This window comes from Ipomoea triloba, chromosome 10, assembly GCF_003576645.1.
Source record: "Ipomoea triloba cultivar NCNSP0323 chromosome 10, ASM357664v1".
Taxonomy (NCBI): domain Eukaryota; kingdom Viridiplantae; phylum Streptophyta; class Magnoliopsida; order Solanales; family Convolvulaceae; genus Ipomoea; species Ipomoea triloba.
The window spans coordinates 20,353,551-20,370,469 of NC_044925.1; the positions used below are offsets into that span (position 1 = coordinate 20,353,551).

At 35.7% G+C, this 16,919-nt stretch overlaps 2 protein-coding genes across 3 annotated transcripts; one reads left to right on the forward strand and one right to left on the reverse strand.

Annotated features, from left to right (window-relative positions):
- The first annotated feature begins 4,608 nt into the window (after nucleotides 1–4,608).
- Nucleotides 4,609–8,638, forward strand: LOC116032884 (ABC transporter G family member 17-like). The gene is made up of 4 exons (XM_031275623.1): nucleotides 4,609–4,986; nucleotides 5,664–5,843; nucleotides 5,924–6,192; nucleotides 7,099–8,638. Exons 1-4 carry the CDS (start codon nucleotides 4,609–4,611, stop codon nucleotides 8,636–8,638), a joined length of 2,367 nt encoding a protein of 788 aa, XP_031131483.1.
- Nucleotides 8,639–9,638: 1,000 nt separating this feature from the next.
- On the reverse strand, nucleotides 9,639–13,174 carry LOC116033029 (protein TIFY 6B-like). Of its 2 annotated transcripts, none has more exons than XM_031275784.1 (7): nucleotides 12,923–13,174; nucleotides 11,446–11,630; nucleotides 11,069–11,136; nucleotides 10,908–10,998; nucleotides 10,516–10,828; nucleotides 10,335–10,392; nucleotides 9,639–10,168 (listed from the first exon to the last, which is right to left on the reverse strand). In XM_031275784.1, exons 1-7 carry the CDS (start codon nucleotides 12,984–12,986, stop codon nucleotides 10,057–10,059), a joined length of 891 nt encoding a protein of 296 aa, XP_031131644.1. In that variant the 5' UTR covers nucleotides 12,987–13,174; the 3' UTR covers nucleotides 9,639–10,056. The 2 variants fall into 2 exon arrangements, with proteins under 2 accessions (XP_031131644.1, XP_031131643.1); XM_031275783.1 differs by having other exon boundaries at nucleotides 11,069–11,328; nucleotides 12,923–13,172.
- Nucleotides 13,175–16,919: the final 3,745 nt, after the last annotated feature.

A 16,919-nucleotide genomic window follows, 5' to 3' on the forward strand; every position in this document is an offset into this window, starting at 1 on the left:
ATAGTGAAACGGTCTCACACAAATTTTTGCCTGCAAAGTTTTATTTATTTTAACCCTTTTAGAATTAGTAAGAGAGACACCAAAAAGAGAACTAGTTATTTTTTTGCACTGATCTTTCTAGAGTTCAGGACTTCAGGGCACGTAGACGATCATGGTTTAAGGTAATGCAAACTTTGAGACGGGCTCACCATCTCTGTCCAATTAGCTGGTTGAACCCATAAGTTTGCCATAATGTCTTCCAATGCAACATCTTTCATAATTTTTTCACTAAATATTTCTTAATTATTGATTTTCTTTTTTAATTTTTGAGACTTCTCTTCAAAATTTACCAAATTTACTTTTCAACCGATAATTTTCTATATTGAATCTTTTAGCTTGGCGTCAAATTTGAGGGTAAAGTCATAATTTTAATTTGTTATTGCCTTGAAGTCTACATTAGTCTAAAGCAATCAAGATCCCCAAATTAAAAATCACGATCAAACTTCACAACCTCACAGGTAGTAGGAACGGGAGAAATGTTACGATCGAAACGAGTTCACAACACCTAATTACAATAGCAATTTGAGTTGAAAATATTAAGAAATTTTGTAGTGTAAGATTTTAGAACAAATCGTACATAAAAGAGAGCTATTTGAAAAAGAATTTTTGCATTGGCAAAATGATAATTACAATAAGAATTACAAATATAACTCTCTATCTCTATTTCTAAGGGCACTTTGCTTTGCTATATTTTTCTATGAGATGTGATGATTTACGGTGAAGATGGATTGCCTATTTATAGCCAAAATTTTCTGGTGCACTGTACATTTTGCTGCTGAAAAGTTTCTGTTACACTCATGGTTGCAGTAGGCGCTAGGCACTAGTTGGGCGGTAGACTAGCGCCTAGCGCCTAGGCGGCGACCTATAAAAACAAAAAATAGTACTCCCTCTGTCACATTTTGTCTGTCTTATTTACTATTCATTGGTCAAACAAACTCTTTCTTCATTGCTTATTTTCTTTAGTAATTTTTTATTATTTTTAGATTTAATTGTTTGTGTTTAATAGTATTTTTAATGTAGTTTCTAAATATATAAATTTTACTACGTATATATTAATGCTAAACTTAATATTATGAAAAATTGGATTAAAAATAACTTCAATCAAGTCTCGTTAAATGAACCAGACAACCAAAATGGGACAGAGGTAGTATTATATATATATATATATATATATATATATATATATATATATATTACTTCTCTTATTTATATAAATAAATAAATTTAAATATAATAACCATAGTATAAAATATATTTAACTATATTTATATGTGCACAATGACCATAGTATAAAATGAGGGTATGCATAGAGTAAACCTCGTATTGTTACCCTAGCGGACAAAAGAAGTAAAGTAGCAAAAATTGTACATAAGGCTATAACTGGCATGTTGAAACCAAAGATAGCTCTAGTCCATTTTGTTAGGCAATACCTCCTTATCCTTAGTAGTTTGTGTATACCATTTTTTGTAAAAGTTTTAAATATTACACATTTATGAAAAAACAAATTTAAAAGAAATTGACATATTTTAGTTATCACGAAAAATAAAATTATTTTATTCTCAATAATAAAATAATTAAGAAAAGTACTCTTCGTTTTTATATTACACGTGATATTGGCGTGGCTCAATCATATCACAGAATTGAATAATGTATAAACAACATTGCAATTTGATTGAACCGCACCAACATCTCGAGTTTGTAAAATGTAACGTACAAAAATACTTGCCTGGTGAATGGTGATGTTTTTGTCATTTTGATGCTCATTTCTGTTATGATAGTCACTATCATCTACAAGTGGTGTTTTGAATTGTGTTGTAAAAAATACTAGTCCGTACACATATTAACCCACTATTTATATATGCATCTACTTTGGTTTTCTTGTGTAAAAGAGCCAGTTCATTTCCAGCCCCTCATAGTTGTTCCCAAAGCCCAATGCCCAATGAGAGCATATATATTATCATTTTCACAAGTATCTCGATTTGGTCGGACTAATTTGTAGACCCGGCCTATGAATTTACCTCCAAAGTTCATGAAAAGGAAAATGAGTTTGTGTTTCAAAATCTAATACCAAACTATACACTTTCGCGCACAAAGAGTTTAACATAACCCTAATCCAACTCTGAGAGCCAATTCCCAAATGATCTGTAGTAGGATTCAAACTCCCACATTAACGTTCCAAAGCATGTTTTAAATTTAACTGCTCAACTTCTTGTATATCTCATCTTAATTTTTGACTTCTAAATTTGTGATTTTACAGGGCGTTTGGTTGGAGGGAATTACAATTCATTTCCCACATAATTCCGAAGGCAACTAAATTCCTTCGTTTGGTTGGAGGGAATTACAATTCAACGGAATTGCAATTCTTTCATTTTCATGGAATTAGAATCCCATGGCCCCCTTGGGATTCTAATTCCGTGGATTTTAGGAAGAAAAAAAAAATCCTGAGACAAAATTACCCCTCCCTTATTTTAACCTAAAATTGATGCATGACTTTCCCTTCAAAATTGTAGCGTGTATTATTTTTCGACTTTCCTTTGTGTATGCTCCTTTAAATATTTATATGCAGCAACTATTCAAAATTTGCATTCTTTATATGCATTGTTTATATACAACAATTTTCGTGTATGTTCCTTTGAATTTTTTATATGCATAACTCTTCAAAATTCCTGACTACCCAAATCAAATGCTTGTGTTTTTTTAGTTCAAGAGATACAGTAGATGTGTGCTTTTGAATTTAATATGTTTATATTTTTGGGGTTTGAATATGCAAATGGGTCCAATAGATACTTGTCATTTAAGATTTTTAAATTCCTAGTAATTTTATTCCTGCAAACCAAACATTGAAATTTAAACTCCAACTTTATTCCTGCATTATTCTTTTCCAATAGAATTACAATTCTTTTTCCACATAATTCCTTCCCTCCAACCAAACGCCACGTTAGTGTATGATTTGCATTCTTTAGTAATTTTTTGTTCATTCGACATCTTTTTTCAATAATAAGCCGTTGAAATCAAAATACTTCAACTATTTTTGAAGGACAAAATTATTAATCCAAACTTAAATATTCTTTAATTGAATCCAAATTCCCATTTCAACTTTTTCTTCCCTTGCAAATGTACTTTAATCAGATCTATGGTCCAAGAAGAGATTTGTCTTAGAATTTTGAAAAAAGTGAAAAGTTATTGAGAAATTATGAATTGGAGTTTGGACGCATTAAAGAATGTTTGAGAAGTTTAGATTATTGTTAATTTTGCTCCTTAAAACAGTCAAAATAGTTGACTCCAGTAACTTAGTTTGTTACCAAAAAAAAAAAAAGTACTAGAAGGACCAAATTTGCTAAAAGAATGCAAGTTGTAACTTTTTTTTTTTTTTTTTTTTGAAGGAATGCAAGTTGTAACTTAATTAAAGTAAAGAGAAAAAAAAAAGTCTGAGACCAAAACTAAGAGAAGCATAATAGTTGTGGAGTCAAAAGTTTAAAACTTTTTATTTAGAATTTTGGGTTAGAGATTTAATAGCTAATCTTCTATATGATGATGACACTACTGTTACCATTTTAAATGAATAGTCAGTCACATGATCGAATTCTGGGGTGGTGGGAGCATTTATTCATGGGCTAAAAAAGATTGAGAAGGTAAAAAACGGATACTACTTTGTAAATAATTGTTAAAAAAAAAAACAAAGATGATGGAATATAAATTGTATTATAATTTTTAGTATATTAAGCAAATAAATTATGAATACCATATAGTTATTTTTTTTTTGAAAATTATATAGTTATTTATTAACACGGTTAAACCATAACCTTTGCCAAATTAAACACAATCAGAACACTATTATGAATTTTAATTACTCTCTTAATTGAAAAATAGAAAAACTCATTCCCTAATAAAATAAGGGTTTCATTCCATCATTCATTCTTAATTGAAAAACCCAACATGCAAAATACTTTCACCAAACCGAATTACCATTACAAGTGTATTTGATACTCATTCCAATTCTAATTTTCATGTGCGAACCAAACACACCCTAAATAATTCACTTTTTAAGTAAGTGTTTGACAGACAAATATGAAATGGATTGAAAATTCAAGCTAGCATAGGATAACGCCAATATACATACCACTTGTCAAAGAGAAGAGTTATATATATAACAATGCTCCAGAAATGAGAATCCAGATCTTTTGTTTTTATTGCCATTTGATTCCTGCATGAGAAAAGTATATAAAATTACTTTAGCAATTACTTACATTGTTTGACCTGACTTAAGTTTTTAATAAACACAGGAATTATGTCTTTATGCCTTAAGAAACATCACTACTTTCCGGACTAATCAAAGCAAATCAGCGAGAAGACCAAAGTACATAGAATTTAGGAAGAAAACACATCTTTCTGGCGGCCTGCCATCTATTTTTGTATTGTTTTTTTCCTCAACTCCAAACCCAAATCTCTCAATTTAATCATCATTAATTGATTTAATTCCCTTTTGTCCACGCTTGATCATTTCCTATCTACCCTCATTTATAAACATGCAAAGTCACTGCAGATTTGGGTGAGGGAAAAAAGGGAAAAATGGCCAGGTTCAAGAAGGGTGCAGATAACAGGAACCTGGAGAACATCATGGACACAGACAAAGCTGCAAAGATTATTGGAAAGAATAATAATAATAATAATGTTGGGGCAAAGCAGCGATCGCGAAAGCTGATCCCGGGGCAAGGCCTGGAGTTCAACAACCTGTCTTACAGTGTGATGAAGAAGCAGAAGAAGGATGGTGTGTGGATCAACAAGGAGGCTTATCTGCTTCACGATATCTCCGGGCAGGCCATCAGAGGTGAAGTTATGGCCATCATGGGGCCTAGTGGTGCCGGGAAGTCCACTTTTCTTGATGCCTTGGCTGGCCGGATTGCCCGTGGGAGTCTTGAAGGAACTGTCAGGATTAATGGCAAACCAGTCAGTATTTCTGATCTATCTGTTTCCTTTATCTTTGTGTTTGTTGGAGTGAGGCCAGTAATGGCCAAATCCAGCACCATGTAGTTAGGACGCTATTGGGCAGAGGTTAGTGATGAAGGGCCAAGTCCAGCACTATGTAGTTAGCGTGATTGTTGGCACAAGTCAATTACCATGTGGCTCGCGAGATTGTTGGCGTAAGCCAGGGCCAAATCCAGCACCATATGGTTAGGGAACTATTGGGTGGAGGCCGATGAAGGGTCAAGTCCAACACCATGTGACTTGCGGGATTGTTGGCGGAGGCCAGTGAAGAGTCAAGTCCAGCACCATGTGGCTAGGGTTGTTGGGCAGAGGCCGGTGAAGGGCCAAGTCCAGCAGTATGTGACTAGCGTGCTTGTTAGGGAGGTCAGTGAAAGGCTAAGTCTAGCACCATGTGACTAAGGAATTGTTGGACGGAGGTTGGTGAAGGACCAAGTCCAACACCTAGTGCGAAAAATTGTTGGGTGAAGGTTGGTGAAGGGCCAAGTCTAACTCTCGAAAATATGATGGTGGTCTTTGCGCCTTGATCCTAACGATGTTGAGCATAAAATAATCTCTTAACTTAATCTTTTAGTTGAAATAGTACACTTTATCAGCTAAGCCATTGCCCTTTTCTTACTACTTTTGATGCATAAAATCAGGTCACAACAAGCTATATGAAGATGATATCTTCATATGTGATGCAAGATGACCAGCTTTTCGCCATGCTGACAGTCTTTGAGACCTTCATGTTTGCTGCAGAAGTGAGGCTCCCACCATCAATTCCCCGAGATGAGAAGAAGAAGAGAGTGAACGAGCTCCTCGATCAACTAGGCCTAACGGTATACATACTAAGATTATATTCCTCTCGTCTTTTATCATATAATATATAAAACATAAATGTGTAGTCCCGTATCTGCAGAGTTGTGCACATACTTACATCGGGGACGAAGGGAGGAGAGGTGTATCGGGTGGAGAGCGACGAAGGGTGTCCATAGGAATTGACATTATCCACAAACCTTCACTTCTGTTTCTTGATGAGCCAACTTCAGGCCTTGACTCCACCAGTGCTTACAGTGTTGTTGAAAAGGTTAAAGACATTGCTAAGAGTGGCAGTATAGTCCTGATGACCATTCACCAACCCTCTTTCAGAATCCAGGTTCTCCTTGATCAGATCACGGTTCTTGCTAGGTAATTAACAAATTAGAACTCAAGAATTATCATCAACATTCGAATCCTAGCTTCAACACTCAACACTTACAATATTGGGGAAACCCATGCCAAAGTGTCAAAGTAATCAGGCGGTTGACTTGGTAACCATAAGGTTACAAGTTTGATTTCTAGCGGTACAATTGTTATATAGTGGAACTGTAGACCCTGGTCCAATACAAAGAATTTGATTTCATAAGGTACATAATTCATGATCATAATGCAGAGAATTATTAATATGAATTCTGTGTATTATGTTAAGTGTTTATGCGTCTTCGGCTATATAATTATATTCTGTCCATTATAAACATGAATTCTGTACTTTATGAAATCAACTTCTGTATATTAGACCAAGGTTTATAGTGCATTTTGGACCTTGGTCCACGATATAAATTGCCCTAGCGATAGCAACCTATTGATTTTTTTTTTTGGATTGAGTAGGTCAGCTAAGGGCAACTTAGGTTTTGTTTACCTCCTTGTCGTGTAATTCTTTTATAACTAGGGTCAACTATGGACAATTTAGATTGGTTTACTTCTTTGTGATTATTTGTTGGCTAGTATCACAAGGTGAGATTTATGTGCACTTCCTTGTGGTGTAGTCCTTTGTTGGCAAGGGACATCTAGGTTGGTAAGATGTGGTTTACCTCCGTGTGGTCTGGATAGGGTCACATGGGGATGACTATGGTTTGGTTCTAACTGAACCGTTTTATATTGGAATCAAACGAAACTGGAACAGTCCCCGATTCAAAATCGAAACCCTAGTTCCAGATATTATAGAACCAGAACCAGAATCAATCTTGAGCATGACTAGAGTTACAAGATGAGGTTTACTATTATCATTCCACATTCTTGATCAAACTCCTTATTGACACCTGATTTTGATGGCAGGGGAAGGCTGGTATATTCCGGGAGTCCAAATGATTTAAGCGGTTTCCTGAGTGGGTTTGGAAGGCCAGTTCCAGATGGGGAAAACGGATTGGAATATCTCCTAGATGTGATCAAAGAGTACGATGAATCAACCGTGGGGCTCGATCCTCTTGTCCAGTATCAATTCGACGGCGTTAAACCCAATCAATTCTCCATGAACACCGTCCCCAAAACACCCAAAACCATCAAAACCCCCCGCAATCACCCCAAGTCCCCCTGGATCAAACCCATGAGCTTCATAAGCAGCCAATTCTCCATCGGAAACTCCGCAGCAGATTACGGCCACGAAGAAGACGACGACGACGATGATTTCACCAACTCCCTGGAACGCAAAACCGCCCACACCCCAATGCAGAGCGGCGTGTACAACCCGCGCTTAGCTTCCCATTTCTACAAAGACTTCTCCGTTTGGGTCTACAATGGCGTCAAAGGCACCCCTCGTCGCCAACCCACATGGACTCCGGCGAGAACCCCCGGAGTTTCCGGTTACAGAACCCCCGGAATTTCCGGTGTCCGCCCCAATTTCAGCCCTGAACCGCCGTCATTCTCCTCCTATGCGCCTTCTTCGTTTGAAATTGAAGAAATCCTGGATGAGCCTGAAAACAGGGAGAAATTCGCCAATCCATGGATCCGAGAAGTTGCGGTTTTATGCTGGAGAACAACCCTAAATGTGATTAGAACCCCGGAACTTTTCCTCTCCAGGGAAATAGTGTTAACAGTAATGGCCCTAGTTCTCTCCTCTTTGTTCAAAAACCTCCACCATTTCAATTTCCTCACCATAAACCGCCTCCTAAACTTCTACATCTTCACCATCTGCCTCGTCTTCTTCTCCTCAAACGACGCCGTTCCGACTTTCATCCAAGAGCGCTTCATCTTCATCCGCGAAACCTCCCACAACTCCTACCGAGCCTCCTCTTACGTCATCTCCTCTCTCCTCGTCTACCTCCCCTTCTTCGCCATCCAAGGGTTCACATTCGCCGTCATCACCAAATTCATCCTCCACCTCAACAGCAGCCTCGTCAATTTCTGGCTAATCCTCTACGCTTCGCTCATCACCACCAACGCCTACGTCATGCTCGTCAGCTCCATGGTCCCCAGCTACATCACCGGCTACGCGATCGTCATAGCCACCACCGCGCTCTTCTTCCTCACCTGCGGGTTTTTCCTGAAGAGGACGCAGATCCCTTCCGTCTGGATCTGGCTCCATTACATCTCTGCGATTAAGTACCCGTTTGAGGCGCTGTTGATCAACGAATTTAGGGTTTCTAAGAGGTGTTACACTGGCGAAATCTCGGAGCTCTCGCCTGGGCCTTTGGGGGATGTGAAGAGAAGTTCTACGGCGTGTGGGGCGGGGTTGGAGGGGAGAGATGTTCTTAACTCCATGGATATCCATGGAGGTAGTATCTGGATTGATATTGCTATCTTGCTGGCCTGGGGAGTTCTTTATCGTTTCCTGTTCTATTTTGTTCTCAGATTCTACTCCAAGAATGAGAGGAAATGAGGATTTTTAGGTCTTTATATATTTTTTGGAATTTAAACTTTCATAAAAGCTATTCATTATTCCTGATTGTAATGAATATAATGTATGCTTCTGCTTCTGTCTCACATAATACTTGCGTTATGTCATAATGTAGCAATTCACCTACTATAGTAGCTATAATAATGAGCAGAAATTCTCCTACTGGTTTCATGACTGCCTGACTGGTAGTTAGCAAGCCCGACTGGTCAACATAACCTCAAAGGTACTTATAGTAGATATGAAAGGCTAAGGAAACAGGGAAATATGGACAGCTCAACTGGTCACATGGGTGAAGTTTGAAAAAATAGATATGGGAGCAATCTCTCAAAGTGAGATACTTATTGTTGGAAAAATAGGTTTCTCTTTACGAGCCCAGCTAGCAAATTAATGTAAAAAATTACTGTTCCAAAAACCATAAGTTTGGAGATGAATCTTTGATTTCTCAAATTTTGAAAGCTTACAGATGAACCTTTGATTTCTCTCACCTCCATGTGGCAATTTCATCCTCAAAAATCGTGAAAAGAACACTAGTGTGGGTGGATGCTCTTATGCCCTCCGAGGGGTATTTATACACCATAAACTACAAGTAAACGATCACCTTAATGTTCCTTAATCACGCCTAATAAATACAAGAAATGTAACTACCATAACCGCCCCTAATCAAGCCTCCATCATTGAGAGAATCTGACTAGGTGCAATTAGTCCCCAATCCATCAGCTCCGAAAGGAGCGATTAAGTAAATAGAGTATGATTCTCGTAAGTTTTTCTAGTGCTCGCACCACACAACTAGCTGATCACTCACCGTGATTTACCCCTCAACTATCCTGTCAAACCGAGTGTGGGGACCTTAAGGAAGAAGGAATTTCGCCTTTGTGAACAAGTTACCTAGTGCATATTTTCAAATAGTGGTTACAAGCCTGAAACCAAATCAAAGAGCATTAACATAACTGAATCTTGAAGATAAAGAAGCTTTGCCAAAAGATGCAGCAATATATCATATATATTTCAACACATGACGAAGATTGATCTGAAGTAACCATTAACACAAAATTTTCCACAACATATAATGTTGGCTACAAGCTGCCCAATGGCAAAGCATAATACATGGATGTAGAGGTAGGCAACAAACAATAATGTGTTCTACTTAGTATAATAAAAACACTTTCTACAGTATACTGAAGAAAGGCAACCTACAAATGCTTCTATATAATACTGGGATGAAAAGTCTTAGGACACAACTGAGCAAAAGGAACACCTTGAATCCCATCCCATCTAAGGAATATCTAGGATTTAGGTGAAAACAAATACATTTGTTTCAGCAAAAGGGACCATTGCAGACACCCCTTCACCCAATATCTATTTAATTATACTGCTTCAATCTCACAGCTCTGATCTTCACACTAACTGGTGGCGGGCAGAGAACTCGAGCCCAAACTGTTCATAGAGAAGCTTTGCCCGGGCTTGTTGCATTCCAGGTACAGCTTGCTCAAGTAGGGCGATGCACTCATTACCCTGGATCCAAAAGTGAAAACAATTTTAGCTTTAGACTCGTTGAAAATAAATTTTGCATCGAAGCCAGGTAGAGCCAAGGGGTGGAGGGTTTAAAAATCTCGAGTAATTATGGTGATAGTTGTATCAAAGCAATGGTTGATGACAAAAATGATGGCGAGACGATTACCTTTCCTTGCGCTTCTCAAGAAACCGAGCCAAGGAGGCCTTGCGAGCTTGAGGAACAGCTAAAGACAGAGAGAGAAATTGGAGAACATTAGGGCGATATATATAAACAGAAATATGCTTTTAAATGTTTCTCTAGGCTGAAAGTAAGAGTTATTAGTTTGCTTAAAAGAATTAAAACCTACCTGATGGAATTAAGGTGGCCCGAATAGACCCTGGTGAAACAGCTTTGAGAGGCTCCGCTTTGATAGGTTGAGATGCCACAACGCCTATCGTTTTCACCACTTTTGCTTCGTTGGTGCTAACAGACTGAGAGACAGGCTGGGGTGTCTTCAAAATGGGGCTTGGAAAACATGGCGTTGCAATATGACTCGGGTTCACAGCAAAACTGCTAATGACGGGAGGCATTGGTAAAGGCGCCTGAACTGGAGCTACCGAGGGCAGCGCCCCAGGAGTAGTTGGAGTCCCGTTTCCAGCCAGCAGCATAATAGCTTGAGCCTATAATCAGAACAAATCCAATGAAACTCCTAAAAGTCCTCGAGAACACGAGTAGGAGCTTAGAGGATAAAGGATTTACCTTCTCGGGAGAAATATTGTCGTAGACACACACTGAACCAGCATAGAATATGGTCAACTGTGCAGGACCCCTCGCCATCTGTGGAGCATTCCTACAAAACAGATCTGATTCAACTCAGCAACTACATAAAAGGGCAGAACATCGGGCGTTTGAAGGCATACCTTAGTTCAGTAGTGCCAACAACAGCAGAGCCAGCAGGAGGGCGCACATTCGCAGCACCAAACATATTCTGTCCAGCAGGGGAAACAAAGGACGGGTGAACAGGCATGTTCATAGAAATCGACATTTGATTGGTTTTGCTAACGACTGGGACTACTTTGACTTCATGAGAGCGAAAAACCGAGTGTGTATCAAAGTGATGTGCGGGATAGGTTGTCACTGTGTAATGAAGTCCCCCTTGTTTTTCAACAACCATATTTTTCTGAAACTCGTAGAAACAGAAACTAATGAAAAAGACACACACACACTTTCCAAAAAAGACTTCAAAGTATAAGCCAGCTCGATTCGTATAAAGAGTCTACACATAATATTGCAATACCTGTGTAGCTCCAGGGAACGCCCGCATACCAGAATCAACAGCTTCAGTAGTTGTTATCGTCACCAGTCCTGTCGAAGCAAGGGCGTCAAAACCAGTCTTCGGCTTTTCCTCTTGAACACCCTTGAAGGACAGATATTGAGGAAGATTCGAGATATTGGTCGACATTGCAGAACCCCTAATAGGTGCTGGAAAATCACAACATAACCAGAAAAACTGTCACAACTCACAAACACTTCATCAAACTAAACATCATGAAGAATCCTCAAAAACCCAATTCTTTTACCTTTCCCCCTCACCAAACCAATTGGTTAATTACCCAACAAACAATAACCAGGCAGCAATTTTACTAGATTACAGGTTCTGGAAAATGTTAAGGTAAGACAACCCTTCTTAATTCTATATAAAAGTGCCATTAGTACTAAGTAGCATTATTAAATCATATTAAATATTAGCTTTGTGTAAGAGATTCAATTAAAAATCTCATTGGTGCAGCTGTAAAGGGGGGTGGACATGTTCATCAACATTTAAAAGAAAAAATTAAAAATAAATACAACCTTAATTAGAGTACACCATGTGCTTTATAATACTGTTAGTACTATAAAAAAACATTGTACTAATGAATGCAAAACAATAAACAACATAGAAAAATCCATCTGGTCAAAATTGTTTATTAAATATACACAACACCAAATCAATCAACCATTTTGAGGCTTTTTAAAATCCATTCTTTATTGCAACCATCACATTGTATAATATATTCCTCTGTTATGGCATCATAGTTTATCAACAAATGTGTGTGACTTCTAGCAAGGCACAACTAATCACAGCATAAACTAATCATTAAAAAAGTGGTTTGTGTAATCTAAGGAACATAAATAACAAATATATTATAAGGAAAAGGAAAAGTTCAATGGACCCTGCTAACATAAGCCGGATATAAAGGTTAATTTAAAGAATTAATAAATTAATTAAGCATATAAAACACCACACCATGTTTGCACACCCCACACTCCAACAAATAAAAATGGTTTCTTTATTCCCCAATTTGTTTATTCGTACGAAACGTGAAAAGCATATATTAATAAATTATTTCTGGTGTGAACCACAACAAACAGTACAACCAAGTTTTTTTTTTTTTTTAAATAATAATAGTAATAACTGTTACTCAAAGGAAAGCAATCCATTAAGGTCTGTTTGGCAGCTGACTGGAACCAAGAAAATTCAAGAAAATCTTGAATTCCCATAATATGATCTGGACCATCTATCTATTTCTTTAGCACTCACATGAAGTTTCAAGACTAATCAGCTTGTTCATACACCTGGGTTTACATAAAGTTTCAATTTTTTTCCCAACCCACCACTAAAACAAGCTTCATTAAGCTGTTTCCAGAATTGAAACCTCAAAATTCTCATCTTTTAATTCAAGAAATGGAAATTTTGCTTAGGAAAAACAAGAAGAAGGAAAGAAATGGTGAACCTGGATCTTTGGATTCTTCAGGAATCTCCTGTTTCACAGTTAAACCCATGAAGTCTCTCTCCATTTGTTGAGGAGTCTGAGGTGCAAGCTATGAAGAGCTCTGAGAAAAAAGTGTAAGGATTTTTGAAGAAGGAGATCAGAGTGAAAAAGGAAGGCCAAGGGGGCAGTAGTTATTTGGAAGAAAGTTTTTTTGCTTGGTTGAGAAACAGATTAACGAGAATTTGGCAAATGAAATGAAATGAAATGAAATGTGAGGTGGGAAGGAAGAATATATGACTTTTAAAAGAAACAAAAAAAAAAAGGAAATAAATAGAAAAGAAATTGGCAAATCACATCTGGGCCGTCAATCTTATACATCACGCTTTCCATATCCAACCAGTCATTCCCGGTAATGTGACTCGTGCAAAATCTAGTCATGTTATGCCATGATTTTTAGTACGAAGTAATATTAGCATCTTTTCAGATGTCTGTATAGTTGCAGGTTTTTTTTTTTTTTTTCCAGTAAAATTATACTCAATCAATTTTATTTTGTGTGTAATTTGATTAATAAATTAAAGTTTATCAGAAATTGATTTCATTTAATTTTTCATAATACTAAATTAAATATTAATATACGAAATTTATATAATTAAAAACTAAATTAAAATATCATTAAATAGAAAAATAACTAAATTTAAAAATAAGTGAAAAATACTAAACACAATAGCAAACAAGACATGTAAAATGAGATAGAAAGATAAACATTTTAAAATTTTATTATTTTAATTTATAAAAAAATTATTTAAAATTTAAATGTATAAAAATATAAATACAATTAACAACAACAACAACATAAGGAACGAGATGGTAATGCCAGTACCTAATTTGTTGTGGAATAAATAAATGGGGTTTGCCAAGATCTTGTGGTCTAGTGACACCAAGTTGTACTCTCATATGGGAGGTTGTGGGGCCACAATAGATGTGATATTGACTCTTTATACAATGACGATGTATATGTAATGTTATGTATGTATTATATGTAAAAGTTTTGCTAATGTGAAGTTGAAAATATGAGTGGTAAATGATGATATTTCAAGTAGCGAAGAGGATGAGAACTAATGAACGACAGCATTCATAGCAAACGATAATGATGATGTATATGTAATATTATGTATGTATGTATTATATTTAAAAGTTTTGTTAATGTGAAGTTAAAAATATGATGATAAATGGTGATATTTCAAGTAGCGAAGAGGATGCATGAGAACTGAATGTATTGTGTATTGAATTGAATGATGCAAAGATAGGTAAATAATCAATAATTATAATGCAGGTAAACATAATGTTAAGTAGATAGGTAGGTAGGTGATGAGAAATAGTAACTGATAATAATGATAAAGAGTTTTTTTCACTTTTGGTCCTATCACTTTAGTGCTTCCGTCAATTTAGGTACACAACTTTCATTCCTGACATAAGTAGTGCTTGACTTTGATTTTTTTCCACTTTTAGTCCTTGACTTTGATTTGTTTTCCACTTTTACTCCTTTTGACCATCCGAGCGACAACTTTTAATTGGAATCAACAAACTATTGTGCCATTAAGGGTAAAAGTGTCTTTTGATAAAGCCTTAAATATATTTATTAATAAAATCAGAGAAAAAATAGGAAAAAGAAATGTTATTTGCTTGTTTTGCTTCGCTCTTTAAACGACAATTTTTAATCAGAATCAACAAACTGTTGTGCCATTAAGGGTAAAATTGTCTATTGATAAATCCCTAAATACATTAAACGTTATTTACCCTTAATGGCACAACAATTTGTTAATTTCGATTAAAAGTTGTCGCTCAGATGGCCGAAAGGACTAAAAGTGAAAAAAAAATCAAAGTCAAGGACTAAAAGTGACAAAAAAATTAAAGTCAAGCACTACTTATGTCAGGAATGAAAGTCATGTACCTAAATTGACGGAGGCACTATAGTCATAGGACCAAAAGTGGAAAAAACTCTAATGATAAATTAACAAGTTATAGTAGGTGGAGATGAACGACAGTATTCATAGCAAACGATAATGATGATGTATATGTAATATTATGTATGTATGTATAGTATTTAAAAGTTTTGTTAATGTGAAGTTAAAAATATGAGTGGTAAATGATGATATTTCAAGTAGCGAAGATGATACATGAGAACAGAATGTATTGTGTATTGAATTGAATGATGCAAAGATAGGTAAAAAAAATTAATAATTATAATGCAGGTAAATATAATGTTAAGTAGATAGGTAGGTAGGTGATGAGAAATAGTTACTGATAATCATGATAAATTAACAAGTTATAGTAGGTGGAGATGAACGACAGTATTAATAGCAAACAATAATGATGATTTATATGTAATATTATGTATGTATGTATTATATTTAAAAGTTTTGTTAATGTGAAGTTAGAAATATGAGTGATAAATGATGATATTTCAAGTAGCGAAGATGATACATGAGAACTGAATGTATTATGCATGTATTGAATTGAATGATGCAAAGATAGGTAAATAATCAATAATTATAATGCAGGTACATATAATGTTAAGTAGATATGTAGGTAGGTGATGAGAAATAGTAACTGATAATCATGATAAACTAACAAGTTATAGTAGGTAGAGATGAACGACAGTATTCAAATCAAACAATAATGATGATGTATATGTAATATTATGTATGTATGTATTATATTTAAAAGTTTCGTTAATGTGAAGTTAAAAATATGAGTGGTAAATGATGATATTTCAAGTAGCGAAGAGGATGCATGAGAACTGAATGTATTGTGTATTGAATTGAATGATGCAAAGGTAAGTAAATAATCAATAATTATAATGCAGGTAAATATAATGTTAAGTAGATAGGTAGGTAGGTGATGAGAAATAGTAACTGATAATAATGATAAATTAACAAGTTATTGTAGGTGGAGATGAACGACAGTATTCATAGCAAACAATAATGATGATGTATATGTAATATTATGTATGTATGTATTATATTTAAAAGCTTTGTTAATGTGAAGTTAAAAATATGAATGGTAAATGATGATATTTCAAGTAGCGAAGAGCATAAATGAGAACTGAATGTATTGTGTATCGAATTGAATGATGCAAAGATAGGTAAACAATCAATAATTATGATGCAAGTAAATATAATGTTAAGTAGATAGTAGGTAGGTGATGAGAAATAGTAACTGATAATAATGATAAATTAACAAGTTATAGTAGGTGGAGATGAACGACAATATTGATAGCAAACAATAATGATGATGTATATGTAATATTATGTATGTATGTATTATGAGTCATTTCCATTTTTAGTCCTACTGTTATTGGGGCATTGCCAATTTTAGTTCACTTCATTAATTTTTGCCACATTGCGGCCAGTCTTATTTAGTCCTTGCCACTTTTAGTCCACCGTTAAAATTTTTGTCAAATGGCCATTCAAAACAGGGGTATTTTTTGTCTTTTCATGCTTTGGTCATCTCCTTGACCCTTTGCAGTGGTTTTACTTACACATTTTCATCCAATGAAGAGGTCCGGCGAAAGCTATGTGAGCCACATTACAAAGTCATGGCTTTCTCCGGACCTCTTCATTGAATGAAAATGTGTAAGGAAAACCACTGCAAAGGGTAAAGGAGATGATCAAAGCATGAAAAGACCAAAATATCTCTGTTTTGGACGGTAATTTGACGAAAATTTTAACGGTGGACTAAAAATGGTAAGGACTAAATAAGGCTGGTCGCAATGTGGCATAAATTAATGAAGTGGACTAAAATTGGCAATGCCCCAATAACAGTAGGACCAAAAATGGAAATGACTCTATGTATTATATTTAAAAGTTTTTTTAATGTGAAGTTAAAAATATGAGTGGTAAATGATGATATTTCAAGTAGCGAAGAGGATGAGAACTGAATGTATTGTGTATTGAATTGAATGATGCAAGGATACATATTACATGGATATATATAATAGGAGAATCCCAGGAAGATT

Bases quoted from the DNA above. Each gene is read 5' to 3' on its own strand.
- LOC116032884 (XM_031275623.1), top strand. From the start codon at position 4,609: ATGGCCAGGTTCAAGAAGGGTGCAGATAACAGGAACCTGGAGAACATC. The intron at 4,987-5,663 runs GTCAGTATTTCT...GCATAAAATCAG, and splicing joins TCAGGATTAATGGCAAACCA to GTCACAACAAGCTATATGAA. The intron at 6,193-7,098 runs GTAATTAACAAA...TTTTGATGGCAG, and splicing joins CAGATCACGGTTCTTGCTAG to GGGAAGGCTGGTATATTCCG.
- LOC116033029 (XM_031275783.1), bottom strand. From the start codon at position 12,986: ATGGAGAGAGACTTCATGGGTTTAACTGTGAAACAGGAGATTCCTGAA. The intron at 11,329-11,445 runs GTATTGCAATAT...TACGAGTTTCAG, and splicing joins CGTTCCCTGGAGCTACACAG to AAAAATATGGTTGTTGAAAA. The intron at 10,393-10,515 runs GTAGGTTTTAAT...CTCTGTCTTTAG, and splicing joins GGCCACCTTAATTCCATCAG to CTGTTCCTCAAGCTCGCAAG.